The following is a 27,325-nucleotide window of genomic DNA, read 5'->3' as shown; positions in this document are numbered from 1 at the left end:
GAGAAAAATAAGGCGGCTTTTTCTGCCATTTCCTCCACAATGCTACGATTTCGGCTGCTGCTTTACCCGCCCCCCCCCCACTCCACACACACACACAGAGCTTACCAAGTGACGGGAGGGGGGGGAGAAAACAGCCTCGTCAACCTCCGTCTAGCATAAAACAACCTCCATTAACCAGCCACCGGTTCCTTCTGCGCACGCGCCGAGCGCCTCTATCCTCGCGCCGGCCTGGCAGCGCGCGCCGGAGCTGCTGCTGCTGCTGCTTCTCTGCTGCGGCGTCGGCTTTGCAATTTGTCTTTTGCACTCGGAGAAAGCATCGATCAAGGTTTGCTCTAACTCGCCCGGCTCTTTTTATTTTATTTTATTATTATTATTATTTTAAAAAAGAACCCCCTTCTTCAATTCAGACTCGACTTCGCGCGCACGCGCGAGACCAGAGGATCTCGTTACAAGGGCTGTGAAGTGACGCTATCCGATCAACGCATGCGCAAAAGGCGTCTCGAGGTAAGGTACCGCTCTCTGCGCATGCGCCAAGCACTGACCGCAGGAAAAATTTTGCTCCGAGAAATTGTGGGCGGGAGAAATAAGGTAATCTTCAAAAAAAAAATATAACATCAAGTCATCTTAAGCCGTTTTAAAAAAGAAATTGGAGCCGATGCTTTCCAACGTGCAAACAGTTATTTCGTCAATTTAACAACTTTAGCCTATCATATCTGGCTTGCAAAAATTCGGAGAACCACTAGGTGGCAGCAAAGAGATAGAGATGCTCGCTGCCTCCTAAAGGTCCACCGATTTTATTTTATTTTATTTTTTTGCAGCTCAGCTCTGAGGCTTCCATTAACGTCCGTCCGACGTTCCCTAAAGGGGGGTGGGGAAGACACGTGCCGGCGTACGCATGCGTAGTTCAAACCTCCGTTCCCTGCGCTGCCGTTGGCGAAATCGCTTTTTTCCCCCTTTGTACCACGTGGCTTAAATTGTACGGTGGCGAGCTGCGGCCAAAAAAGAACGCGTCGCCGCAGTTGCTGCACTTAACGCGTCTTTTTTTTTCCTTTCCTTTTTTTTGCGCACCTCCGGCTTTTGGTTTCCTGGCAGCAGCAGTTTGTGGAGAGCGAGGACGAGGGTCAGAGCAGGTAAGGGAGGGTGAGGGGGGGTCTCTCCTTTGCTATTCCTCCGCGAGGACCCTAACGGGAAGGAATACCGCCCGTTGCAAGGCGTGCTTGGGCAGGGTTCTTTATTCCAGTCGGAATGGTTAAAAGCCACAGGCTTAACGTCAAAAGAGTGGGTGCTGTTTGCATGCCCTCCTGGGAGGCGATTTTTCATTCTCTGTATTATTTTCATTTATTCTTCTTTTTCCCTACCAGCCTCGAGGGGGTTGACGTTGAGGTACCGTATCCCGTATATCCAGTACAGGTAGTCCTCGACTTACGACCCCAAAGGAGCCTTCCTCTCTCCCTCCCCACCCCCAATTGATGTTGCTAAGGGAAAAATGGGTTAAGTGAGTTTTGCCTCACTTTGCAACCTTTCTGGTCCTGTTTGTTAAGTGGATCACTGCGGTGGTTAAGTTCGCGGTTGTTAGTAACGCAGGTTGTTAAGTGGATCTGGCTTTCCCCCCATTGACTAGGTCACAAAAGGGGATCATGTGACCTCCGGGAAAACTGCAGCCGGCATAAATACAAACTGGTTGTTGTCAAGCATCCAAATGTAAAATCACGTCACCGAAAGAGATGCTGCAATGGTTGTAAGTCTGGGAAATGGTTGGGAGTCACTTGTTTTCAATGCCGTCGTAACTTTGAACGGTCACTAAATGAACTGCTGTAAGTCGAGGGCTACCTGTCCATCCCCTGTTTTATTTTTGAAAATCTGATTCTGCTCTTTCCCATCCCTCCTTAGCCTCCTTAACAACTTCAGAGTCGCCTCTGTTTTGAACCCTCCGCTGAATCTTAAAAGATCCTGGGGAGGTGATGGCTTCCTAGGCCACAGAGTGATTTGTAGTGTATGTAGACGCCATAATTTGATTTTTGTAAGCCTGTGTGGTCAAGATTAATCAGCCTTTTGTGTGAGATTTCTGACATAGCTAGCGGTAGGATGAAAATAAAGTATGGTTCGTTTACCAATAGAAAGTTAGATTAGAAAAAAAAAACACAGCTATTTAGGCAAATCATGGAGAGAACCTGTGTTGGTTGCTAAAAGTCGATACCGACTTGATGGCACATAGATCAGTTTAGATTAAACGGTCCTTTGGAGGCGATACAAATCTAAATTCTAACAAATGGGAGACCACAAACTTTTATTGCTTAGTAATTATCTTTGGAATCGAATCTTCACTCAGATAAGACTTAGGGAGAGTCTCAATAGCAATATTAGAAGATGTGATGCTTGCTTTCCTCTAGCAATGTATTACAGAAGAACATTTGCCTAAATGTTCAGGAAATTAATAGCTGGGATGTATATTTTTGCAGCTTCCCAGTCATTCCTGCATTTTGTTGTATTTTAAATATTGCAAGGAACCACAGTGGTTTCATTTAATAAGCAGAGGCTAATATTTCAAATATGTGCCCTCATTATTGCAAAGTATGTATTTTTTATGACATTATGACATTCCATAGCATATCTCCAGTTCTAGAGGCTCCTTTTCCCCAACACTCTGCAACAGTCTTTTCTGGAGCTGCAGTGAGTAGTGAGAAGTAAGATGAACCTGGGCCGATTTGCAAAGCCACGATCAAACACAATACTTACTTTTTAGAATATCTGTTTTTCACGTTACATTTACTTAATATCAGACTAACAGAGTTGGAAGGGATCTTGGAGGTATTCTAGTCTAACTTCCTGTTCAAGTAGGAAACCCTATTCCATCAGACAAATGGTTATCTAATCTCTTCTTATGAACTGCATAAAATAAATATCCAATACATAGAGAGGAGAACCGAGTGTGAACACAACAAGAGCAGTTCAAAAAAATACTGTCAGGGTGGTATATTGATAGCTTGTCATTTAGCTACTATATTCTGATGGATGACCTTGTCTTTCTGAGCATGTCAGTTGCTCAGAGTGACTTTCAGAAGCATTTAATTCCATTCATGAAGGTTGATGATTCCAAATATTTATAAGCAGCCTAATTTACCTGGGTCATCTTTGCAAATAGTTAAATGTGGATTGCTGTGATCTGTAAAAAAATATATATCAGCGTATATCTTTGGGGCAGATGCCTTGTGAGGATTGCAGTCTAGCTTATCAGACGCATGAAATGTCTTGCTATAAGTGTGTGTGTGTGAATGGAAAGGAGAATCATAAATGAGGCCAGAGAAATGAAATGCAGTAAGGCAAATGATAATAGCTGCATTATTACTATTTTGCTATTTGCAAAGGCAGGGGATGGTGGCAATGCTTATGTCCTTGTGTGAGTAGACTGTTGACTACAGTAATTCCCGTAGTTTATAGCAAGAATGCTTGTAAAGAATAAAATAAGTAATATTGGTTTCTGTGGTATGTGGCTACTTTTCCTTAAAGCATGCATATGCAACAAGATCAGGACAGAAGTACTTAATTCACAGTATTCATAAATGCAGTGCAGAACTGAAATGCAGAAAATGCGTGGGGGCAGCAAAATTGGAAGCTATTTCTGCAAACCATAAAGGCCTTGTTCGGTATTTCTTCAGCATTACAGCAAGCAGTATACATTTGAACAGCAGCCTATGGATGGATTACAATTGTTGATCGTAATCCGTAGTATAAACGGATGTCTTTCCTTGACGGTGTTAAATCATGGTTGTACTGAAATGCAGATCATTTAGCGATGCTAGTAGCGTGGTCGATGTTAAGCCATAGTTGGGGAGGAAATTTCCAAGATGGTTCTTCTCACAGGGATAACCTCCTTGGGCATTCTGCCAAACCACTTTTGGCATAGGTTAGCCCAGGGGTCTGCAAACTTGGCTCTTTTAAGACTTGTGGATTTCAACTCCCAGAGTTCCTCAGCCAGCAGAGCTGTCTGAGGAACTCTGGGAGTTGAAGTCCACAAGTCTTAAAAGAGCCAAGTTTGCAGACCCCTGGCTTAGCCTGTTTCTCTTGCACCTTCTGGAGAAAAGCGTCTTTGTGTTTCCACAAAAGAAAATCCATTCCCTGTTGCCAGAGGTCAGCGTTAAAATACAGAGGTGCTTTGCTTCCTTGCATCAGCTGAGATCAGTGCTCTCTCAAGCATGAACTTGTCTCTTATCTGTTCAAATGAAAGATCAGCTGCTCTGAGCTTTCTCCTTCTCGGCCTTTTTCCCAGCTAGCAGCCATTAAATCCAACTGCAGCAAAAAGATATAAGGTGAGGAACTGGGACTGTCTGTTCCCAAACCGTTTTCTTTCCAGCTCTTCGTTCTATTATTTAACTTTCAGAAGTGTTTAACTTTATATTTCTTTGTCTCCTCACCCCCCCGGCCCCTTTTTACTGCACTCGTAACTTCTTCTGTTTTTCCAGATTGAAAACCAGTGAATAGAGCCTTATTTTTTTTATTGATCGTACTCTGGGCCTTCGCTGCTTCTGGAACTATCTTTCATAATAGTTTCATAATAACAGAGTTGGAAGTGACCTTGGAGGTCTTCTAGTCCAACCCCCTGCCCAGGCAGGAAACCCTACACCACTTCAGACAAATGGTTATCCAACATCTTCTTAAAACTTTCCAGTGTGGGAGCATTCACAACTTCTGGAGGCAAGTCATCCCACTGATTAATTGTTCTAAATGTCAGGAAATTTCTTCTTAGTTCTAAGTTGCTTCTCTCCTTGATTAGTTTCCACCCATTGCTTCTTGTTCTACCCTCAGGTGCTTTGGAGAATAGTTTGACTCCCTCTTCTTTGTGGCAGCCCCTGAGATATTGGAACACTGCTATCATGTCTCCCCTAGTCCTTCTTTTCATTAAACTAGACATACCCAGTTTCTGCAACCATTCTTCATATGTTTTAGCCTCTAGTCCCCTTGATCTTCTTCAAGTAGAATCTGCCTATCCCATATACACAGGCTGGAAAGGCATATTTTGATCCCCTGCCCAGAGGTTTAAGAATTGTGGGCCAGGAGGCAGAGCTCAGTTGCAGCCCCACATTCCGCAACAGTTCCCTCCACCCTAAATTAGAGGGTTCCCTGCCCTAATATTTAAGAAGAATGTCAACATATTCTTTTTCTGTAGAGCTTTTGGAACAAAGTGCCCCATGAGCAAGGATGACTAGATAGGGTTGAGGATGATGTCATGTGAACAGCCCTGAGTCCTTCGGGAGATAGGGCGGTATATAAATATGATTAAATAAATAAATAAATAAATAAATAAATGTGTGTTCGTTCTCTTTCTTCTCCCCGCCCTCTCTTCTCCCCCCTCCCTCTTTTATGAAAATCACCTTAGAGTCTTTATAGAAGGTGAGCCAGGTTAGTCTATGATGGCAAAAAATCTGGAGCCTGGTACCACCTTTTCTGACCAACACATTTTACGAAAAGTCATATGCTTTTGTGAGCGGCATCTCACTTCCATCGGATGCATTGGTTGGTTAGGGTAGAACAGGGGTAGTCAACCTTTTTATACCTACCGCCCTCTTTTGTATCTCTGTTAGTAGTAAAATTTTCTAACCACCCACCAGTTCCACAGTAATGGGCCGTGTATCGTCGTCTGCGCATGCCTCTCGCGCATCGTGGATTGGGTTTGGGAGGGGGGCACCGGCTGAGTGAACTGCCCTGAGTCCTTCGGGAGATAGGGCGGTATATAAATATGATTAAATAAAATAAATAAATAAATAAAATAATACCAGTTCTGCTTGTCTGTTACAGCTGGGTGGTGTGGGGGGAGATGCACAAGCTATTCTGGGACGAGGCTCTTTTGTTTGCGGTCGCACTATAGCGCCATTTAGTTTCACTTATGTAACGTGAACTAAACTTATGCGCGGGCGATACAAATAGTATATTTTCAGAAATTTAAATTGTCACGGGGAATTTTATGAGAACCTAATGAAAATGTTTTTAAATAATGCTATGAATTTTTTTTCAAAAGTCAATTAAATTTTAAAAAAGGAAAGTGCTTCAGTATCGGACAAAACCCCTACCGCCCACCATGAAAGCTGGAACACCCACTAGTGGGTGATAGGGACCAGGTTGACTACCACTGGGGTAGAATCTCTGATGAAACAGTACAAATACAAAAAAACGAATAGAAAATCATTGTTCTTAACAGCGGAAGAGCAGCCTGGGGGATACTTTGAAGAAGAATCTGGTGGCTGATTCCTGGGTGTTGTGTAACCTTTTCTCCTTCTCTTGTGGCTTTCAACTGAAGGCCGCGGAGATTGTGGCTTTAAAATCCACCAGGTGAAAACAGATGGTGCGACAGAGAGTAATATATAAATTCCTCTTACATCTGGACATACATATTGGTGCTCATATAGGATGCTTTACCAGGCTAGGTCGTCATTTGTCATCATTTTAGCCATTGTCTATTCACTGCAAGATGAAGTCCTCTTCCGTAGGTTTCCAACCGATACGGTCCTGAGCTTTCTTTTGCCGATGGGGCCTTCAATATTTGCTGATGTCATCGATCCATCTTGTTTTAGGTCTCTTTCATGGACGCTTTTTATCAAGTGGGATCCATTCTACGACTGCCTTGGTCCACCTGCCATCAGTCCTTCTTGCTATGTGACCAGCCAATTTCCAAAGTTGACAAGGTTGGAAACCCTTTCTCTAATCCATGTGCAGGTCTTTCTATCTTGTCTTGTGTTGGCGAGCATGTATCTTTCCATGGCTCCTTGCACCACTTGTAGCTTAGTGGTTAGTGTCCATGTTGCGTGGCCTACGTTAGAGCAGGTAACATACACTGATCGAAAACTTTTCAGGCATAGGGGGAAGGTTCTTGAAAATTACACTTAACTTGCCAATGCCTATAAACCACATTTAATACGCTGTTCAGTTTTCGTTTTTGTGTCACCTTCTATTGAGATCTGTTGGCTAAGATATATGTAGTAGTCTACTAAGTCTAGTTCTTCTCCAAATATAAACATTCCAGGCTAGATAAAGACCTACATTCCTAGCGTGGTAATCTAGGCTAGTATTAACCTTTTTTTGGTTTGTTTTTTGTCTATGGCTTTGTCTATCGTGTGTATCCAGAAAAAGGGTTAATTCAGTAACCAGTATGTTGTATGAATTTATGTGTTGTCAGATTAGGTAGGTAGGCACAGTTTTGAAGACAATGAAACACCAACAAAGCAGGAACACTGTGGAAATGGTATGGCTGGGGAAGATGTTCAGTTTCCATACTTGAAAAAAATGAAAACTATTTTTATTTATTAGGAAAATGTAAATAGCCGGTAATTCACAGTAATTGTAAGGTTGCCTATAGGCCATCCAGTCCAGTATCTTCCCACCCATCATAGTTCCCAGTAGCTAAAATATGGATTATGGACTAGCACTGAGGACGTTACCTAGTTTGGCTAATGAGATGTCTGGAAGAAAACAAGCAAGCTTAGAGAGTACCAAGGACCCTGGGTTTGGATTCTGCCTGTTCCCTTCTGTTGCTCCCAACAGCTGAGCTATGACCCTGGATCTGGAATTTCTATTATTCTAGGGTTGCTAATACCTGCAATAAATACGTTCTGACTTCTGAAAGATCTACAAAATAGGGCTGTTGCCTTACCTTGTGGTAAGGAATTCCACTTATTCATTATGATTTGTATAAAAATAAGGTTTGTTTTCTTCTTGCAGCATTGCATGGCCTTGAATTTTGGCTTTTGGGAGAGAGGGGAGTAACTATCCATACTTCTGTGCTCCTACTTTCCTGGCTTAATTTACTTTATTATGCCAGGTTTCCTTTTACTTTTTAAAAAATTATTGTTGTTGTTAGTTGCGAAGTCGTGTCCAACCCATCGCAACCCCATGGACAACCTTCCTCAGGCCTTCTTGTCCTCTACCATCCTCTGGAGTCCATTTAAGATCACACCGACTGCTTCAGTGACTCCATCCAGCCACCTCATTCTCTGCCATCCCCTTCTTCTTTTGCCCTCAATTGTTCCCAGGATTAGGCTCTTCTCCAGTGAGTCCTTCCTTCTCATTAAGTGGCCAAAGTATTTGAGTTTCCTCTTCAGGATCTGGCCTTCTAAAGAGCAGTCAGGATTGATCTCCTCTAGGACTGACCGGTTTGTTCTCCTTGCAGTCCAAGGGACTCCAGCACCAGAGTTCAAGGTCTCAAATCTTTGGCGCTCAGCCTTCCTTATGGTCCAACTTTCACAGCTGTACATTGCAACTAGGAAGACCTAGTCTTGACTATACGCACTTTTGTTGGGAGGGTGATGTCTCTGCTTTTTAGTATGCTGTCAAACATTGCCATGGCTTTCCTCCCTATGGCAAAATTAAACAATTTAAATTATATCTCTATATAAAATATAAAAAACTATACCTCTATATAAAATATCTAGCTAACTTTCTTGTCTGCAGGTCAACAATGGCAGCTAAGTGGATTTCCCAAGAGACATTTGATGATGTGATACAGGAAAATATCATCGAGTTTGGAATGGATCCGGAAGAGGCATTGAATGAAGCCATCCAGCAGTTTGAATCTCAAGGTATGGTATGAAGGGATGGGCATATTGATCTACATGAAATGTCATCTTTTTAGACATAGACACCCGACCCGTTCCAGCAGTCACTTGGCTTCCCAAGAAAATTGATGTGGCTTATGGCAATCAGGAAAATAAATCCCCAATATGAAAATGATCTGAATTTTTATTCTTAAAATAAGTATTGTTAAAAAAGTCTCGGTCAGTGGTGGGTTTCAAAAAATGTTACTACCGGTTCTGTGGGTGTGGCAGGGGAAGGTTACTGCAAAATCCCCATTTCCTTCCCATCAGCTGGGACTTGGGAGGCAGAGAATAGATGGGGGCGGGGCCAGTCAGAATTTTCACTACCGATTCTCCAAACTACTCAAAATTTCTGCTACAGGTTCTCCAGAACTGGTCAGAACCTGCTGAAATCCACCTCTGGGCTCAGTATATCAAAATGTTATTGTGTGGATACAGTATAGCCATTCCCCAAAAGGCTGGAAATAAGTTGAGCACCATCTTATAAAAGTAATTTGCCTTGCCCGTATAGTCACCCCAAAGAGAAAATAAGGTAGTACGGTAATTGATAATACCAAATATCTTAATTGTCAAGAAGTTCCTCAGTGAACTTTTTTTAGGTGGTGGACAAGTTTTCCTAATTAAAAAAAAAGCTTTTGCCCATCACGATCAGTCTTCAGTACAGCTTTTATCAGATTGGGATCTTGGCTAGCCTTATGGGACCTAAAATCCAATGCATTTAGAAGGGCACAATAGGAGAATTGCTCTGGAAATACTCAAGCTGATACATCATTTTTATCTCTCCTTTAGGCGTAGATTTAAGTAATATAGTAAAGATGGTACCCAATCCAGCTTCAGAGAATGGTCAAGAACAGAAGCATATGGTTTTACAGGTGAGTGAGATGATGCTATTCAGGGAAAGGCTAGGCCAGGGATTGTCCATCAGATCCAATACATCGATGTAATTAGCTCATCTTCCTATTTCCAGGTAGCAGGTAGTTCTAGGGCCGTGATGGCGAACCTATGGCATGTGTGCCACAGGTGGCACGCAGAGCCATATCTGTGGGCACACAAGCGTTGCCCTAGCTCAGCTCCAGGGCGCATGTGTGTGCTGGCCAGCTGGTTTTCAGGCCTTCTGGGCCAACCGAAAGTTGGGGAACGAGCCGTTTCCGGCTTCTGGAGACGTGGAGAAGGCCGTTTTCGCCCTCCCCAGGCTCCAAGAAAGCCTCTAGTGCCTGGGAAGGGCGAAAAAATGGACCTACCAGGTCCACCGATAACCTTTTTGCCATTTCGTGCCAAATGCGGGGGGAGCACGGGTGTGTGTGTGTACACATGCACGGGGGGCATTGAATTATGGGTGTGGGCATGCGCGTGTGTGACTCCCCCACTTTTGACACGTGATGGCAAAAAGGTTAGCCATCACTGCTCTAGGGACTCCTAAACATAGCACTGTGGAAGCAGTTTTTCCTTCATTTATTGCTTGCTCATTGGAAGCTAAATGTCTGTGGAGATTCTCAGTTATCCAGGTCATGGTTGCCCCAAAGGTGCTTTTTTTTCCCAAGAGGCAACTGGACTTTCTGAGGATGAAACCAGAAAGTCCAGTTGCCTCTTGCAAAAAAAGCACCTTTGGGACTCACTGGAAGCTAGATCTTGGTATAAATTGCCTTGAAATGTAGAAGCTTCGTCAGCTAGCCGCCTTTAACCAGATATTGTACGTTGCTTATCTGTTTACTAAAAGTATTCGCAAGTACCTTTTTTCAGACAGACCTCATAAAGCTGTTGGCGTAAGATCAGTAAAATAATAAGCAATAGTATCTAGAGTTTTTTTTTTTTTTTAAATGGCATATAATGGAATATTTTAAAAGCTGCTTTAGAAATCCTAGGGTTTAAAGCAGGAGTCTCCAACCTTGGCAACTTTAAGCCTGGAGGACTTCAACTCCCAGAATTCCCCAGCCAGCAAAGCTGGCTGGGGCATTCTGGGAGTTGAAGTCCTCCAGGCTTAAAGTTGCCAAGGTTGGAGACCCCTGGTTTAAAGGAAAACAGAGGAGCGCGATGGTGAGAAAGCGTGCAAAACATGGAGAGAAAAGATGCAAATGAACCGAAGGGACTGAAGCCGCTGCCATCTGTGCATCCTCCAATTCTGGAAAGGATTTTAGATGTTTTTCCGGACGACTGCAGAATCGAAGAGGAGGAAGATGCAGTGCAGCGAATAAGACAAGATTCCACTCTCTCTTCCCCCCCCTCCCCTTTGTCTTCTATAGATACTGGACTGTCTCCAGAAAGCCGTCATCGATGCGGATTCGAGCAAGGTGGACGAATCTTTGGTGAACTTTGCCAGGCACTGCAGGCAGGAGCTGTCGGTCCGTTACCTGGCTGCCCAGAAAGGTGCCTACCCTGCGGTCCTGGCTGCTTGCCGGCTGGCATCGGAAGAACGATGCTCCCTTTTAAAAGCCCTCCAAGCCCTCTCTGCCCTCCTGGATGGCCAGCCTGACCTCCTCGATGTGCCCGGGCAGGAGCTGTTGCTGCGAGTGCTGCAGGAGAGCCGAGATGACGCCGACCTCACTTTAGCTGGAGTCCGTTGCATCCGATATGCTTGCCTGAAACATGAGCAGAATCGTCAGGATCTTGTGAAAGGAGGCATCCTTGCCTTACTGTCTGAGGCTATCGTCCGGCACGGGGACCGGGCAGACGTGGTCCGGGAAGCCTGTTCAGGCCTCCGCATCATGACCTTTGATGATGACATCCGGGTGCCCTTTGGCCATGCCCATGACCATGCCAGGATGATTGTGGCTGAGCATAATGGCTTGGGAATCCTGATAGAGGCAGCCAAAGGTAAAAACATATCCCTGCTCACGCGCTCGTTCCCTCTCTCTCTCTCTCTCTCTGTTTATGCTCCAGGACAGAGATGTCAATTGCATAATACAACCCCACTATTTCTCTTTCTGTATGACTTCCCCCCCCCTGCCCCCCAAATGTGCTGTAATCTCCAGCTGTGGTGGGAGAAGGAGGCTTGCAAGCGAAGAGCCCTTGCAGAGATGCAGACCTGACACCCCTCCACAATTCCTGAAGCCTTTATCCGGCTGCCCCCAAGAGAAGGCAGCAATCCGGTGAGATTCTTGTTAAATAGGTCAGCAGCCAAAAAAGGAGTAACTCTGATCATCTCACGGTGTCATTCTGGTTCCTTGCAGCTGACGTTAAACTGCTTTTTGCAAGTTGCTGAGGGGACAAAGACCCCTCACCTTCTTCCCCCGCCCCCCAGCCATGATAAATCTTATTACCGTATTTTTCGGAGTATAACATGCCCCTTAGTTTTTGGGGAGGAAAATAAGAAAAAAGCTGATTGGCAGGTGGATTGGCCTCCTGGAATACCCCCAATCAGCTGTTCCCAGAGGTGAATTTTAGCAACAGTTTCCTTGGTTGTGAGCTCTGTGCCTTGCTTTTTTTTTTTTTTTTTTTGGCTGCCTCTGAAAGCCTGCAAAACAGAACTTCAGAAAAAAAGCCTCTGATTGGGAGCTTCGTTTCTGAAGCTTTTTTCAGTATCTGAAACTTCTGTTTCAGAAGCTGGGCGGGGCTACATTCGGAGTATAAAACGCACCCAGATTTTCACCCTCTTTTTTGGGGGAAAAAGGTGTGTCTTATACTCCGAAAAATACGGTAGTTGGGCATGTTTAGCTTCTGTCTCCATATTGTTTGACAGATCTACACCACCATTTATGCATATCAGCTTTTTTTAAAATGATACCACTTGGTTTCACATAGCTAAAGCCACGGGTGCTAAAAAGCATGACTTTTCTGAAGCCCTCCTCATGCACCATGCTTTATTGTCACTCCTGTGGAGTTGTACAGATAGTCCTCAATGTATGACTGCTCACTCAGTGACTGTGCAGAGTTCTGATGGGGCTACGTAACGACATGGATTTGAAGTTCTGATGGTCACGACCCTTGCAGTCCGTGACTGAACATTGGGCACCTGCAATCATGTGACCATATGTGTTACAACAGTTTTGCCAATAACTAGCATTTACTTCTGGTTTGGGGCAAAACCTCACCCCCATAGTGAAAACTATTGGTTTGCTTAACAACTGCGAGATTTGCTTAAGGACTGCCACTTTACAACCATCGCAAGTGCTTAACAGCAACTGCAAAAAAGGTTCTGAATAGAATAGAATAATAGAATAGAAAATTCTATTCTATTCTATTCTATTCTATTCTATTCTATTCTATTCTATTCTATTCTATTCTATTGAATCATGGTGGCCACTTGTCCAACTCTTTTTATAAAACAGTCACAACTTAAACCATGACGGACATGCTCCGTTATTATCTTAAGTTGAGGACTACTTGTAACCGCCCAGGCAACCATATGGATGCTTTGTCTTTTTTTTCTCTCCTCCTCAGCCTTCACTGATGACTCTAGTGTTTTGAGTGAAATCTGTGCCACTCTGGCACGCTTGTCTGTTCGGAATGAATTTTGCCAGGAGATCATGGACCTTGGAGGCTTAAACTTCATAGTGGCACTGTTGGCAGACTGCATTGACCACCAGGTACTAAGATAACTGTCGTGTCCCACTCCTCCGCTGACGGCCGGGTCAGGGAAATCCGAATCAGGCTTGCCTCTGCAGCTCTGCCCAAAGTCCTAGCAAAGTCCTCAGAGCAGGCAGGAGACCAGTAAGTGACTTCAGCAAGATAAGTTCGACTTTGCCTGACTCAGAGACTGCCAGAAAGTAGATCCTTTATATAGGCCATGGGGTGTGGCTCCATGACTCAGTACTCATTAAGGCCTGCCCCTCCCTTCCTTCTGTTGCCTCCGCCTATCCAATCTTCTGATGCGAGGATTACTCCAATCAGCTGTTGGTAATAAACCCTCCTCAGGCTCACATGCTGTGGAGGAGGGGGAGGGGTCTAGCTGCTCCGTTTGCCTGGGCATGGAGTCAGGGCTGGGGCAGGGAGGTGCTCCTTCTTCTGCACTTTGTCTGGGCATGGAGCCAGGACTGGGGCCGGGAGGCATACATTCCTCCGTGTTCGGGAGCAGATAAGAAGGCCCCGGCTGCTCTGAGGGCGGGCAAGACACAACACTAACAATAAACACCATGACTGCAACAGATTATTTCGTTTCTTTAGCCCAGTGTAGGTAACTACATACATGTTAGTCGTTCCCGACTCTAGGGGGCAGTGCTCATCTCCGTTTCAAAGCCGAAGAGCCAGCGCTGTCCGAAGACGTCTCCGTGGTCATGTGGCCAGCATGACTAAACACCAAAGGCGCACGGAACGCTGTTATCTTCCCACCAAAGGGGGTCCCTATTTTTCTACTTGCATTTTTTACCTGCTTTCAAACTGTTAGGTTGGCAGAAGCTGGGACAAGTAACGGGAGCTCACCCCATTACACGGCAACACTAGGGATTCAAGCTGCTGAACTGCCGACCTTTCGATCAACAAGCTCAGCATTGTAGCCCCTGAGCCACCGCGTCCCTTCTTTAGCCCAGTATAGTGAACACTAATGGTCAATACAGTAGTTATCCATGTCTTCAGAGGAAGATCCTTCATATCTCATGCTGCTTAATAAACTATGCTTATGGCTCGGGAACAAGCAATGTCATCGTTTTCAGAGCTCCTAACTGTTGGCTATCACCCCCCGTCAGGAAGGCTGAAACCACTTAGATAAGTTCACAAGAAAAGCCATGAATCAAGAATGAATAATGGATACTAAACAAAATTTGCCCTAACCAAAAGAATCTTAGCAACTTAGTAGTTAATCCAGTGCTTCTCAATTATTTTCTGTCATGCCCCCCTAGGAAGAAGAAAACATTTTTCGCGCCCCCCGCGCAACTGTAAATAGTATCATTAGCTTGTTATGACAGTGTTTGCCGAGGTCAAACGCGCCCCCCTTTACGGAGACTCGCGCCCCCCCTGGGGGGCCCGCCCCACTATTTGAGAAGCACTGAGTTAATCCCAAAGGTGCTTTTTTTAAAAGGCAACTGGACTTCCTTGTTTTTCATTGAAGATGTTCCGCTTCTCATTCAAGAAGTTTCTTCACTTCTGAAGCACTGAACTAAAGAAGCCTCTTGGGTGAGAAGCGAAACGTCTTCAGTGAAAAACAAGAAAGTCCAGTTGGCTTCTGAAAAAGCACCTTTGGGAGCAACCATGATCTGGATGATTAAGAATCTCCATAGACAACTGTAGTCAAATCCAGAACAAGATTCATTTTAAAGAGAATAAGTTCAAGCTTTGCTGCATTTATCTTTTCATTGTGCCCTACCTAAAGGACAACTTGACTAGCTGACTAGTTTCCATCTCTTTATTTTTGAAATGATTTAACTTGTCATTGTGGGTCTGCCATATTTTCTGTCTGTTTTGGAAGTGGTGAGGGTGCTGCTAATAAGGGCGTAGGTTTTGATTGTGGGAGAGAAGGTATCTTAAAACAGTTAAAACCTGATTCAAGGCTTACATTATACTTTTAGTGTGTCTCCCACCCAGTGGTGAAATCCAATTTTTTTTTACTACCGGTTCTGTGGGCGTGGCTTGGTGGGTGTGGTGTGGCTTGGTGGGCGGGGCAGGGGAAAGATACTGCAAAATCTCCATTCCCACTCCACTCCTGGGGGGAAGGATATTGCAAAATCTCCATTCCCACTCCACTCTGGGGCCAGCCAGAAGTGGCATTTGTCGATTCTCCGAACAAACTATTACAAATTTCTGCTACCTGTTCTCCGAACAGCTCAAAATTTCCGCTACCAATTCTCCAGAACCCGCTGGATTTCACCCCTGCTCCCGCCGCAGAGTACCGAGAAAGGGTCACCCATTTGAAAGCGTCTGTGACAAGAGAATTTGCAAGCCTATAAAAGGAGCCCAGTGGAAATTGATATCTTTTGACATTCAAAGTCAAGTGATTGGATTCCTATAACTCTCTGAATCACACAGGAGCAATCCTGGTCTCAAGTGTCTAAGAACACAGAGGCCCACTGTGTATTGATTTTGAAATGGTCTCTCTGCGCATGAAAAATAAGTTGAGCATCTAGCCCTTGTTACAGAGGGACCATCCTTTTTTTCATTGTCACTGGAATGATGGAGACAAAATTTTCTGCTCAATTATTTGGGACCGGTGGGGTTAAAAGTACAAAATGGAGGCTTAAGGTCTTGAAGAATGATGTCACCCATATCGCTATATAAAATATAGCCAAGAATGGGGGACAGGCATTGATCAGTCCCGTCTGGAATAGTTTTTTGGGAGCATTTGATAGTACTGCTTTTACTCCTAATTTTGCCAAAGGGAAATAAAGAATATTGGCCGAGGTTACCGCTGGTATAAAAGTTGTTTAGGGGCAGGGAGTTCTCACGTGTGTCCCACAAGCTGTGCATCTGACTTTACATGAACAGAAATAATTTACAGCTAGCTTTTTCAGTGGTAGTAATAAAGGACTATCCACATTCTTGATTGTTCTATTGAATATTTCACTTTCATCAGAGACTGAAGGTGGAGAGAGGGATCTTGCTATGGCTTTTATCTGTTGCAAATCTGGAGCTCCTGATTTATTATCTTTTTTTAAACTCCCATACGTGTTCTGGGTTCCTTAAGGACTCTTTCTCATTCTGTTGCAAATTGTAGGAACTGGTGAAACAGGTGCTCAGTGCCATCCGGGCCATTGCAGGCAACGATGATGTAAAAGATGCCATTGTCAATGCAGGAGGGACTGATCTCATTATTTTGGCCATGAGTCGCCATCTTGGCAACCCACAGGTAGGTGGAGAACATGGGAGTGTTTGCACCCAGAGAAAGTAGCTCTGTTTCAGGTGGGTCTACTTAGCTACTGCTAGATCTGTTCCCTTACTTGGCATTTCTGCTAGTGTTGGTAGGAGGCTTTGCTTTCATACATCCGAACTAGACTGTGTTGCTTCTCTGTTTCATATAATAAAAAGGTAAAGGTTCCTCTCGCACATATGTGCTAGTCATTCCCGATTCTAGGGGGCGGTACTCATCTCCATTTCAAAGCCCAAGAGCCAGTGCTGTCTGAAGATCGTGATCATGTGGCCGGCACGACTCAACACCAAAGGCGCATGGAACGCTGTTACCTTCCCACCAAAGGTGGTCCCTATTTTTCTACTTGCATTTTTTACGTGCTTTCGAACTGCTAGGTTGGCAGAAGCTGAGACAAGTAACAGGAGCTCACCCTGTTACGCGGCACTAGGGATTCGAACCACTGAACTGCCAACCTTTCGATCAATAAGCTCAGCGACTTACCCACTAAGACACTGCGTCCCCTTGTTTCATATAATATATGTGCGTATATATATAATTTTATATTTATTTATTTTGTCATGTTTATGTAGTGTATATTGGAGGTGGCGACCCTTTGAAAGCTGTATGCAACGAAATTTCATTTTAATGTATGCCAATTAGTGTACATTCAAAGTGACAAAGTTATTATTCTATTCTATTCTCTATTCTCCTATTCTTTTTTTCCCCCCTAACATAACATAACATAACATAACATAACAACAGAGTTGGAAGGGACCTTGGAGGCCTTCTAGTCCAACCCCCTGCCTAGGCAGGAACCCTACACCATCTCAGTCAGATGGTTATCCAACATTTTCTTAAAAATTTCCAGTGTTGGAGCATTCACAACTTCTGCAGGCAAGTCGTTCCACTTATTAATTGTTCTAACTGTCAGGAAATTTCTCCTTAGTTCTAAGTTGCTTCTTTCTTTGTTCAGTTTCCACCCATTGCTTCTTGTTCTACCCTCAGGTGCTTTGGAGAACAGCCCGACTCCCTCTTCTTTGTGGCAACCCCTGAGATATTGGAACACTGCTATCATGTCTCCCCTAGTCCTTCTTTTTATTAAACTAGACATACCCAGTTCCTGCAACCGTTCTATTCTATTCTATTCTATTCTATTCTATTCTATTCTATTCTATTCTATTCTATTCTATTCTATTCTATTCTATTGCCATCAAGTTCACCTGTTGAAAAACTAACAGGAGCAACTCAGAGGTTTTGTGAGTTAAAAGTCCATAAGTCATAGAAGGGCCATAATACCCCACCCAGCTTGTTTCTGTCCATGGTTTAAAAGATCCTGGCTTAGCATGGGTGTGAGCACAGACATTGAATATTTCAGTATTTGGAAGCTGGGTAGGATTTTGCTAATGGCTCTATTTGTTCTTGCTGTTAGGTGTGTGAACAGAGTTGTGCAGCATTGTGTATGCTAGCATTGCGCAAGCCAGAGAACTGCCGAGTCATCATGGAAGGCGGGGGAGCCTTGGCAGCTTTGCAGGCCATGAAGACGCACCCCAGGGAAGTTGCCGTCCAGGTGATGTCATTATTCTCCTATTGGAATCACAGCTTCTTTCATGCTTTTCAGCCAGTCCATTAAGATAGATAGATAGATAGATAGATAGATAGATAGATAGATAGATAGATAGATAGATAGATAGATAGATAGATAGATGCACACATGCATAGATATAGACAGACATATTTTTTTTCTTTTTTATCTTTTCTTTCTCCCTTTAAAATAAATATTTCCCTGTTAAAACTATAAGGCCAAAGGAGTTATTCTTTCTTTTTTAATTTCCAGGGATGACCAGAAAAAAGTGATAGACAGATTATTAATTACATAGATAGATAGATAGATAGATAGATAGATAGATAGATAGATAGATAGACAGACAGACAGACAGACAGACAGACAGACAGACAGACAGACAGACAGACAGACAGACAGAAAGGGAGTAGTTCTTTGGCAAAACAGAAAAATCACGCTATAGAACTGATCTGTAGCTATGGCAACAGTCTCTGATTTTTCCCTCGTAGAAATGTCTGCCTTTCTGTTTTCCTCATGTAAGGCAATTCCTCTTTTCCTTTCCCATTTCCAGTGTGCTGCCAAATAACTTTTATGGGTTTTGGTTAAGGCCAGGCCTTCTTTCTGTTAGATCTCCCATCATCCCTGTGCAGCCTTTCTGACTACCCTGTTTCCATACCTGAGAAAGCCTTGTGGCAAGACTGTCCCCTGGGAATGGATATGTAGGACTGCAAATAGCTTAAGATTGCAAAAGGAAACAGAAAACACCAGCTAATTCTTCTTGATCACTAGATCAGTAGTCAATGCTGTCTGGGGTATTCTGGGAGTTGAAATCCACTCATCTTAAAGTTGCCAAGGTTGAGAACTGCACTAGATGATTGCAAGACTTCTGTCCTTCCCCTGCCAATTTTACTGGAATTTTTTTCTCTTCAAGACCAATGTGTCAATCTATTTTTAATTTTTTTTAAAAAAAATTTATTTGCTGGGCTTATATTCTGAAGTCTTGGAGGCCTTGTTCTGTCAGTAAGATTTAAAATATAAATACTTACTGTTGCCTGGGAACAAAATAAGAACTCTATTTAAATAAACCCCCGGACTGCAAGAAAACAATTCTGAGTATACCCATTTGAAACTTGTGGGAAAAAGCAAGTTTAATAACATTTGAAAACCCATCAGGGACTGCATTATATATCAAAGAAGAGCGATAAAAACTCAGAGTACTGTAAGTTTACTTTAAGATGGGCAGTCTTATAAATATGAAATATAGATAAATGAATTAAGTGTTCAGATTGTGACTAGTACATTGAATTGAATTGAATTGAATTCTTGATTGAACAAACAAGGAATTTGTTTTTTGGTCATATGCTCTCAGTGTACATAAAGAAAAATTAAATACATTCATCAAGAATCATAAGATATAACACTTAGTGATAGTCATAGGTTACTATAAGCAATCAAATCATACTAGGAAACAAAACAATATAAATTGTAAAGATACAAGCATCATGGTTATAGTCATAAGTGGGAAGAAATAGGTACTAGGAAGGATGAGAAGAAGAATACTAATACAGTCTTCGTAAATAATTTGACAGTATTGTGAGAATTAGTTGATTAATGATGTGATGGCATTATTTGTGATAACCAAAGCAGTACTGTACCTACTCTAAGGAAATATAAAATATATTAAAAAGGTAATTGGTGTATCTTGAAACCCTTCAAAAAAGCATCACAAAAGATCTGCCAGGGAAATTAATTTCAATGTGATGGTCAAATATATGTATATCATTTAAAAAGTGTTTCCTAACCTGGACAATTTTTAAGACATGCATTTTCAACTCCCAGGATTCCTGAAGCAGAATTTCCCACTCTCAAAATTCCATGGAAGGCTGGAGAATTTTGGTAGTTGAAATCCATATGTCTTAAAGTTATCAAGATTGAGAAACACTGACTTAATTTGTGGTAATATGGGGCCCCTCCTGCCAGTGTATATACTTAAGAGATGGACAAAACAAGACGAGATGGATTTGGGCACTGTGGTTAAAAGAATAAATCTAAGAGAAGCTGGCAGTCTAATCCCAGGGTAGCCTCTGTGAAGGTGATAGATTGATAAATATATTAAAGAAAGTTAACTTGAACTGTAATAGTAAAGGAACTTGTATACAACTCTTTAAAAGTTATTTAATGAAAGCTAGAATTCTAGTAAGGGATTGTACTGTTCTGTATCTTCTCTAAATTCCACCAAGTCATGTCACATCATATATAAATTAAGAAATAATGGGGAAAAAGAAAAATCCATAGCAGGAAAGGGTTTTGTGGCAGCAACAAAACCAATAAATCCTTTAGAGCAGGGGTGTGGTGGTCTCTCCTGAAAAAAGAGTCGAACGCGCGTTCTTCCTCGGGATGAGAGCCCAGAGTCAAATCCAAAGCTCCCTTTTATTATAGTTCATGCAAGGGGATACATACATGTAGCATCATGATAGGTCAGCGAAGATGCATGTACAATAAAACAATATATGATTGGCTGAGGTGCTGCCTATTCAGTGAGTGCTAAGCTGAGATAGATACCTGCTATGATAGAAAATGATTTCTGCCGTTATACCTCTGCTGGTACCAGTATGTGCCAGGGTCTTCCCAAGGGCAGAGATTCCTTGGGGATGAGTCATAGGTAAGAGACTAAAGACTTACCTTGTGGTCCAGCTGTAGTGGTCTGCCATCTAGTAGTCAGCCATCTAAACAACCTGCACGTATAATCTCTACACAGGAGTTCCCAAACTTGGCAATTTGAAGGCTTGTGAACTTCAACTCCCAAAATTCCGCAGCCAGCCATGTTTGTTGGCTGGAGAATTCTGAGAGTTGAAGTCCACAAGTTGCCACGCTTTAGTGGATTTCTAGACTAAGAGGGTTAGACTTTCACGTTGAAGCATAAAAGAAAAGGAGCCCAAAACAGAAATTATACAACGGGTCATTGCAAGAATTATGCTATTAGACATATGGAGGGTTTACACTTTATTTTCTTATGGTGGGAAGTGATTTGGAGAATCAAAGAAGTGGAGTGCAGAAAAAAGCAGGGTGAGACAAGAGTCTACAGCTAGATTCCCAGGTGACTTATCAAGGCCTGAGCAGTGACAGCACATATTTGATCTTGTAACTACATGGACACAGCCATGCCATTTTCTTGGCAATAATACAGAACAAGTTTGCCATGGAAACATCCTTTGGCTTTCTGGCTGTAATAATATACATTGGCTTGACCGGGATGCCTTATGCACGGTCACTCACGCTCTGGTTACATCTCGTTTGGACTATTGCAATGCTCTCTACATGGGGCTGCCCTTGAAGTGCACCCGGAGGCTGCAGCTAGTCCAGAATGCAGCTGCGCGGGTAGTAACGGGAGCCACTCGTTGCTCCCATGTAACACCACTACTACGCAGTCTGCACTGGCTTCCTGTGGTCTTTAGGGTGCGCTTTAAGATTTTGGTTACCACCTTTAAAGCGCTCCATGGCTTAGGGCCCGGGTACTTACGGGACCGCCTGCTGTTACCTCATGCCTCCCACCGACCCGTACGCTCACACAGAGAGGGTCTTCTCAGGGTGCCGTCCGCCAAACAATGTTGGCTGGCGGCCCCCAGGGGTAGGGCCTTCTCTGTGGGAGCTCCTACACTTTGGAACGAACTTCCCCCTGGTTTACGCCAAGCGCCTGATCTTTGGACATTTCGCCGTGAGCTGAAAACGCATTTATTTATCCAAGCGGGACTGGATTAAAAGTTTTAAAAGTTTTATTTAATTTTAACTGGGGTTAATTATTAATTTTAGATAATGGGGTTTTATCATTTTAATTGTAATTTTAAATTTTGGCCTATTTAAATAAGTTTTTTAATTAGTTTTTATTGTGTATGATTTCTGTATTTTTATCTGGCTGTAAACCGCCCTGAGTCCTTTGGGAGATAGGGCGGTATAAAAATTTGATTAAATAAATAAATTGGCTGACTGTCTTGAACTTATTTTGGAGGACACCAAGCTGAAAAGGTCCTAGCAGGAAAAAAAAAAAGGGCTAATCTTGGAGGAGAACCTCTACCCTATTATAAAATTAATTTTATTTTTATCCCGCCTTTATCACCGGTATTTCTTACAAACAACTCAAGGTGGCAATCATACCTTACGCTCTTTCCTTCTCCTATTTTCCCCACAACATCCCTGTGAGATGGGGTTGGGCTGAGAGAGAGGGGGACTTGGGCGCAAGTCACCCAGCCGACGTTCATGCCTAAAGTAGAACTAGAACTCACGAACCTCTGGTGATTGGCCCAAAGTCACCTGGCCAGCTTTCATGCCTATAGTGAGACTAGAACTCACAGTCTCCTAGTGATTGGCCCAAAGTCACCCCAGCCAGCTTTCATGCCTAAGGCAGGATTAGAACACACAGCCTCCTCATGGCTAGCCCAAAATCACTCAGCTGGTTTTCATGTTTAAGGTGGGATTAGAACGCATGACCTCCCAGTTTCTAGCCTGGAGACCAAACTGGCTTTCTAAAAAAATAAAGTTTATTATAAGACTCGTATTAGTCCTGGATGATCACATCTCTCTTTTTCCTTCTTCCTTTTCTCTCCAGAAGCAAGCTTGCATGCTGATTCGCAACTTGGTCTCGCATACTCAGGACTTCTCCCAGCCCATCCTGGAGATGGGAGCTGAGAACTTGATCACCGAAGCCCGGGCAGCTCACCGGGACTGCGATGACGTGGCCAAAGCTGCCTTGAGGGACCTGGGCTGCAAGGTTGAGCTGCGGGAACTCTGGACCGGCCAGAAAGGAAGCTTGGCGCGTTGAAGTCTCAAACCCCACCACTGAGCAGCACCTGTGGATGCGGAGTAAGAGAGGGAAGCAAAAGATTGGAAAAAATCCAGACTGAGCAGTTGAGAGGGGAAAGAGTGTATTGATGCTACTGGAGTTGGATAGGACTTAGTTGCTGCAGGAGGAGGCCCGTGCTCCATACTCTCTTGTGTTCAGCTTCTTGGCCCAGGCTCCCTTTCTGCTGTTTTCTCTTGGCAGTGTCCATGAAGCAGCCCTTCTCTCAAAAACAAACAGGGTGGCAGTGCTGTGCCAACGATGCCGCCATGCAACAATGCTGCCGCGCTCAAGAAAGGGAGACGCCTGCGGTGCGTGTACGAAACTCTCAACGTCTGTACAAATTGTCTCCAAAAGGTTTTAGCAACAAAAGAGAGGGTGGAAGAGCAGGTGGTGAGACCCACGTTTTGCTAATGTCTCTGAACACTTCCCTCTCCTGCCCTGCAGGATTCTGTTACTCAACTAGGCCTTCGTTACTACGACAACCGTTAAGCTTACCGGCTTCCTGCTGTAATGCTTCCATTTGTTTGAATGTGCTGCCTGAAATCTTGATCTACTTTTTGTCCTCAGCTATTCCAGTTGTTTCCATGTGTCATCATGCTGTTCAACCAGTGCATGCTGTCTTTTTATTTTTCTCTTAATTGTTCCCTCCCTGCCCTCAATTTTTTTTTATATATGTATATAATAGTAAACGTGTCACCTGGTTAGGGGCAAAAGAGAGGTTGAATAGTGTGGGATCCTAGCATTGTGCACTTCGTAAATATCTGTACTCCTTTTGAATATGTATTTAAATCAGATTTCTAGCCCACGAGGGCTGTGGTTGGTGTGCCCTCCAAAGTTCAGGGAAAAAAATGATCTTTTTTTAATTTATTTTCTTTTCCTTTTTCTGGCTTCCTCTCCCTGTGAGTATTAAAATCCAGGATGAATTAATTCTCCAGAATGGGACTGTTTAAATAAACCAGTGTAATTTATGCAAATGGAAACGTTTTAACTTTCCTTGATGTAGTTTGGGTTGCCTGTGCAAAAATTGCCAGATATGTTATATAAAAATATACACGACCTATTTGTAGCCAGGTTGCTTCTATTGTGACCTAGCTTTTGTTTCATTTTCTTTTGCTCATAAACCAGAATTATATACTGTACATCTACTTCATTCTTTATTTAAGCAGACAGACAGGTGAAATGATTGTTACAGCCCAATGTTGCAAACTCCCAACAGTGACTTCCTGGGTTCTCAAGCAAGATCTTCCCTATTCTCTGATCCTCATGAATTAGTGATATTCAGGATCAATCAGTTCTGCAAGGAAAGAATGACTATCACATCGAACTATATTCCTTTTCCTAAAGATCATCATCTTCCCAGTTCTTCTAATCAAAGGACCTCTGGTGGCTCAGACTGCTAAGACAGTCTGTTATTAACACAGCTGCTTTCAATTACTGCAGGTTCAAGTCCCACCAGGCCCAAGGTTGACTCAGCCTTCCATCCTTTATAAGGTACATAAAATGAGGACCCAGATTGTTGGGGGCAATAAGTTGACTTTGTATATAATACACAAATGGATGAAGACTATTGCTTAACATAGTGTAAGCCGCCCTGAGTCTTCGGAGAAGGGCGGGATATAAATGCAAATAATAAAAAAAAGGCCTGATTTAAACAGGAAAATATCTTTTGTCAGCTGTAACTAGGTCAATATTGTTTATTGTGGTAGTTCATTTTCTTCCAGGGGCTCTTTTATATCTGTTGCCTGATTCCCCTTAACTGGAGGATCCATGGCTTCAGCTTGGAGATTTCCTGTAATCTTTTTTCTGAAATGAGGCCTGCAGGAATCGGTATATAAGCACACAGGTGGTCCTTGTCTTACAACGAGTCACTTAGCAACTGTTCCAAATGACAACTTACCTGCAAGACAGGAGCTATGACCTGGTTCTGAAGTTTTAATAGTTTGGGGGGGGGGATTTTTTGAGGTCAAATGACCATACTTTGTGCACTCAACAACATAACATTTATGGCCATTTGCAGTGTTTTGTGGTCACATGACATTTCAACAGTTTTGTTGAAAACTGGAAGCAACCTCCGGTTTTCAACAAAACCACACCATAGCGACCGATTGCTTAAAACACGTGTGCTGTTTTATGACCACCACAAAAAAAAGGTTATAAAATCAGGTTGATTGACCAACCCAATATGCAAGGGCCTCTGTGGCTCAGACTGCTAATACAGTCTGTTATTAACAGCAGCTGCCTGCAATTACTGCAGGTTCTAGTCCCACCAGGCCCAAGGTTGACTCAGCCTTCCATCCTTTATAAGGTAGGTAAAATGAGGACCCAGATTGTTGGGGGCAATAAGTTGACTTTGTATCTAAATATACAAATAGAATGAAGACTATTGCTAACATAGTGTAAGCCGCCCTGAGTCTTCGGAGAAGGGCGGGATATAAATGCAGATAATAAAAAAAAGTGTCACAACATATGCCCGTAATGGGCAGGCTCCATTAGGGTCATATGTCGCGGATTGCCTATAGTTAATAACACAAGGTCTGCTAGATTCATTCAAGTATGTGATTTATCTTCCTTTCATGCTTGAAAGTAAAGGAATTGGCTCCAGTTTTGATATGCCAGAGCATATGAAGGTACAGATAATTCTCATTTTATAACAGTTCCTTTAGTGACAGTTTAAAGTTGCAACAGCATTGAAAAAAAGGGACTTATGACCATTTTTCACCCTTATGATTGTTGCAGCTTATTGATGGTCAAGTGATTAAAATTCAGATGCTTGGCAGCTGACTCATATTTATGACGGTTGCCATTTCCCAGGGTCATTGATCCCCTTTTGCAACCTTCTGACTAGCAAAAGTCAACAGGGAAGCCAGATTCACTTTTAACAACCATATTACTAATTTAACAACCGCAGTGATTCACTTAACAACAGTGGCGAAAAAAAGGTCATAAAACGGGCCAAAATCCACTTAATGTCTCACTTTGCAACAGAAATGTTGGGCTGAATTGCGGACGAGCTATATTGCAAAACAATCGAGTGGGTCAAGATTCTAGTTCTTTTCCTTTCCCGTGGCTGATAAGCTAACCTACTTCTAGGGGGAGATCCTTTAGCAAATTTTGATGATTCCAAAGGGATGCATTTGTCGTCTAATTCTGGGGAGTGTCTAATTCTGAAATTTTGGATTAATTATGGACACTTACAAAGGCATTTCTCCCGCACAAAGGGTGGGGGACATGGCTAATCCCAAATTGCCCTTTTACCAGAAGGTAAATTTGTGAAGTTGCTTGCCCGCATTTCATCTATTCCACTTCTCTAGTCGCACATGGTCTCTGCCATCATATCTTCACGCTTTCTCCTGGCAAGGGCAAACGGCTGAGTTGCATTTGCATCTCCCAATCTTTTTTTAATTGTCTGATAAGGCCTGTAGGGCCCAGATGCTGTCTTGTTCATAAAGGTAACGTGGAAACGGGATTTGAAGCATTTTAAGAAAAAGAGAGAAAGGGTACCCAGTGAGGAAGAAGTTCTTTGATCACGTCTTGTGGGCATCTGATGAGAAAGTCTAACCATAAGTTGTATAGACCAGAAGTCTCCAACCTTGGCAACTTTAAGGCTTGTGGACGTCAACTCCCAGAGTTCCTCAGCCAGCTTTGGTATAGAATGCAAGACATATGTCAGATGATAAAAAGATTGGGCAGGTCATTTCTAGAAAGGTATAAAACTAACCTTTTTCGCCATTGGGAAGATACATACTTGGCCTTATTAAATGTTATTACTGGGACATTCTGTAAAAATTGGTTCAGCAGGTAACTCTGCCTTCTGATTGAGAACCCTAGATGTTGTCTACCTGGGAAGCAGGGGTGGTTTTCAAAGATTTTAGCAAGGGGTTCTCTGCCTGGTTGCTGGGTGGGCGTGGCCATGGTGGGTGTGGCCTAGTTGGCCTCTTGCACCACGGAGGCTTTTTTCGAGCCTCCGGGAGGGCGAAAACAGGCTCCCCAGGCTCTGGAGGCAGAAAACGGGCCCGTTTCCAGTCTTCCCGAACGTTCAGTTTTTTGCCCTCCCGGAGCCTCTGCGCATATAGCAGGGGGTCAAACTCAAGGCCTGGGGGCCGGATCTGGCCCACAGGGCCACCCTGGAAATAGCGAAGAACCGGCCCACAGTGCCTCCGCCAGTGAAAGCGGGGCTCGGGAGGACACTGTGTGGCCACCCCAAGCTCCGTTGAGGGTTGAAGGAGGCTGTCGCAGCCGAAAACAGTTTGGGAGCCTGTTTTCGCTGGCAGAACACTTGGGCCACCATACACGCCCCTCCCCAACAGAAATGACGTTGAGCTGGCCATGCTTACCCTGGCCACGCCCACCTCGGGCCCCCAAGGTCAAACACAACCCTGATGGGGCCCTCGATGAAATCCTGCCTTATAGGTAAAAAAAATATTTCTGAGCCATGAATAGTCCTTTCTTAGACATGGAACATGGTAGGTTGTGCTGAAAATTGGATTTGAAAGGCACTTTGAGGGTAGTGGTTATGTAATCTTAGAAAAACACCTAGTTTACAGAGTTCCCCTATATGCATTCCAAATTAAGAGTCTCCTCTTCAAATCTGGGTTTTTCACAGCCCTAATCCTAGCAAGCGCCATCTTAAAACA

General features: G+C 43.4%; 2 protein-coding genes across 10 annotated transcripts in view; one reads left to right on the top strand and one right to left on the bottom strand.

Moving 5' to 3' along the window:
• SUGP2 (SURP and G-patch domain containing 2) overlaps positions 1 to 245 on the bottom strand; it is a 43,709-nt gene extending 43,464 nt beyond the window's left edge. For all 4 annotated transcript variants that reach the window (XM_058163447.1, XM_058163446.1, XM_058163448.1 and 1 more), the window contains exon 1: positions 106 to 245. The gene's annotated coding sequence lies outside the window, so the exon portion shown is untranslated. The remainder of the gene's footprint in view (positions 1 to 105) is intronic.
• ARMC6 (armadillo repeat containing 6) lies at positions 190 to 26,680 on the top strand. Of its 6 annotated transcripts, XM_058163450.1 has the most exons (11): positions 190 to 325; positions 408 to 504; positions 1,096 to 1,130; positions 6,567 to 6,677; positions 8,440 to 8,567; positions 9,372 to 9,454; positions 10,823 to 11,393; positions 12,960 to 13,105; positions 16,162 to 16,293; positions 17,723 to 17,860; positions 22,458 to 26,680. In XM_058163450.1, the coding sequence occupies exons 2-11, from the start codon at positions 484 to 486 to the stop codon at positions 22,668 to 22,670; spliced, it is 1,578 nt and encodes a 525-aa protein (XP_058019433.1). In that variant the 5' UTR covers positions 190 to 325; positions 408 to 483; the 3' UTR covers positions 22,671 to 26,680. The 6 variants fall into 6 exon arrangements, with proteins under 6 accessions (XP_058019433.1, XP_058019438.1, XP_058019435.1 ...); XM_058163455.1 differs by lacking the exons at positions 1,096 to 1,130; positions 6,567 to 6,677 and having other exon boundaries at positions 285 to 325; XM_058163452.1 differs by lacking the exons at positions 190 to 325; positions 6,567 to 6,677 and having other exon boundaries at positions 378 to 504.
• Positions 26,681 to 27,325: the final 645 nt, after the last annotated feature.

This window comes from Ahaetulla prasina, chromosome 1, assembly GCF_028640845.1.
Source record: "Ahaetulla prasina isolate Xishuangbanna chromosome 1, ASM2864084v1, whole genome shotgun sequence".
In the NCBI taxonomy this organism is placed as follows: Eukaryota; Metazoa; Chordata; class Lepidosauria; order Squamata; family Colubridae; genus Ahaetulla; species Ahaetulla prasina.
This window is presented reverse-complemented; position numbering and strand designations above follow the sequence as displayed.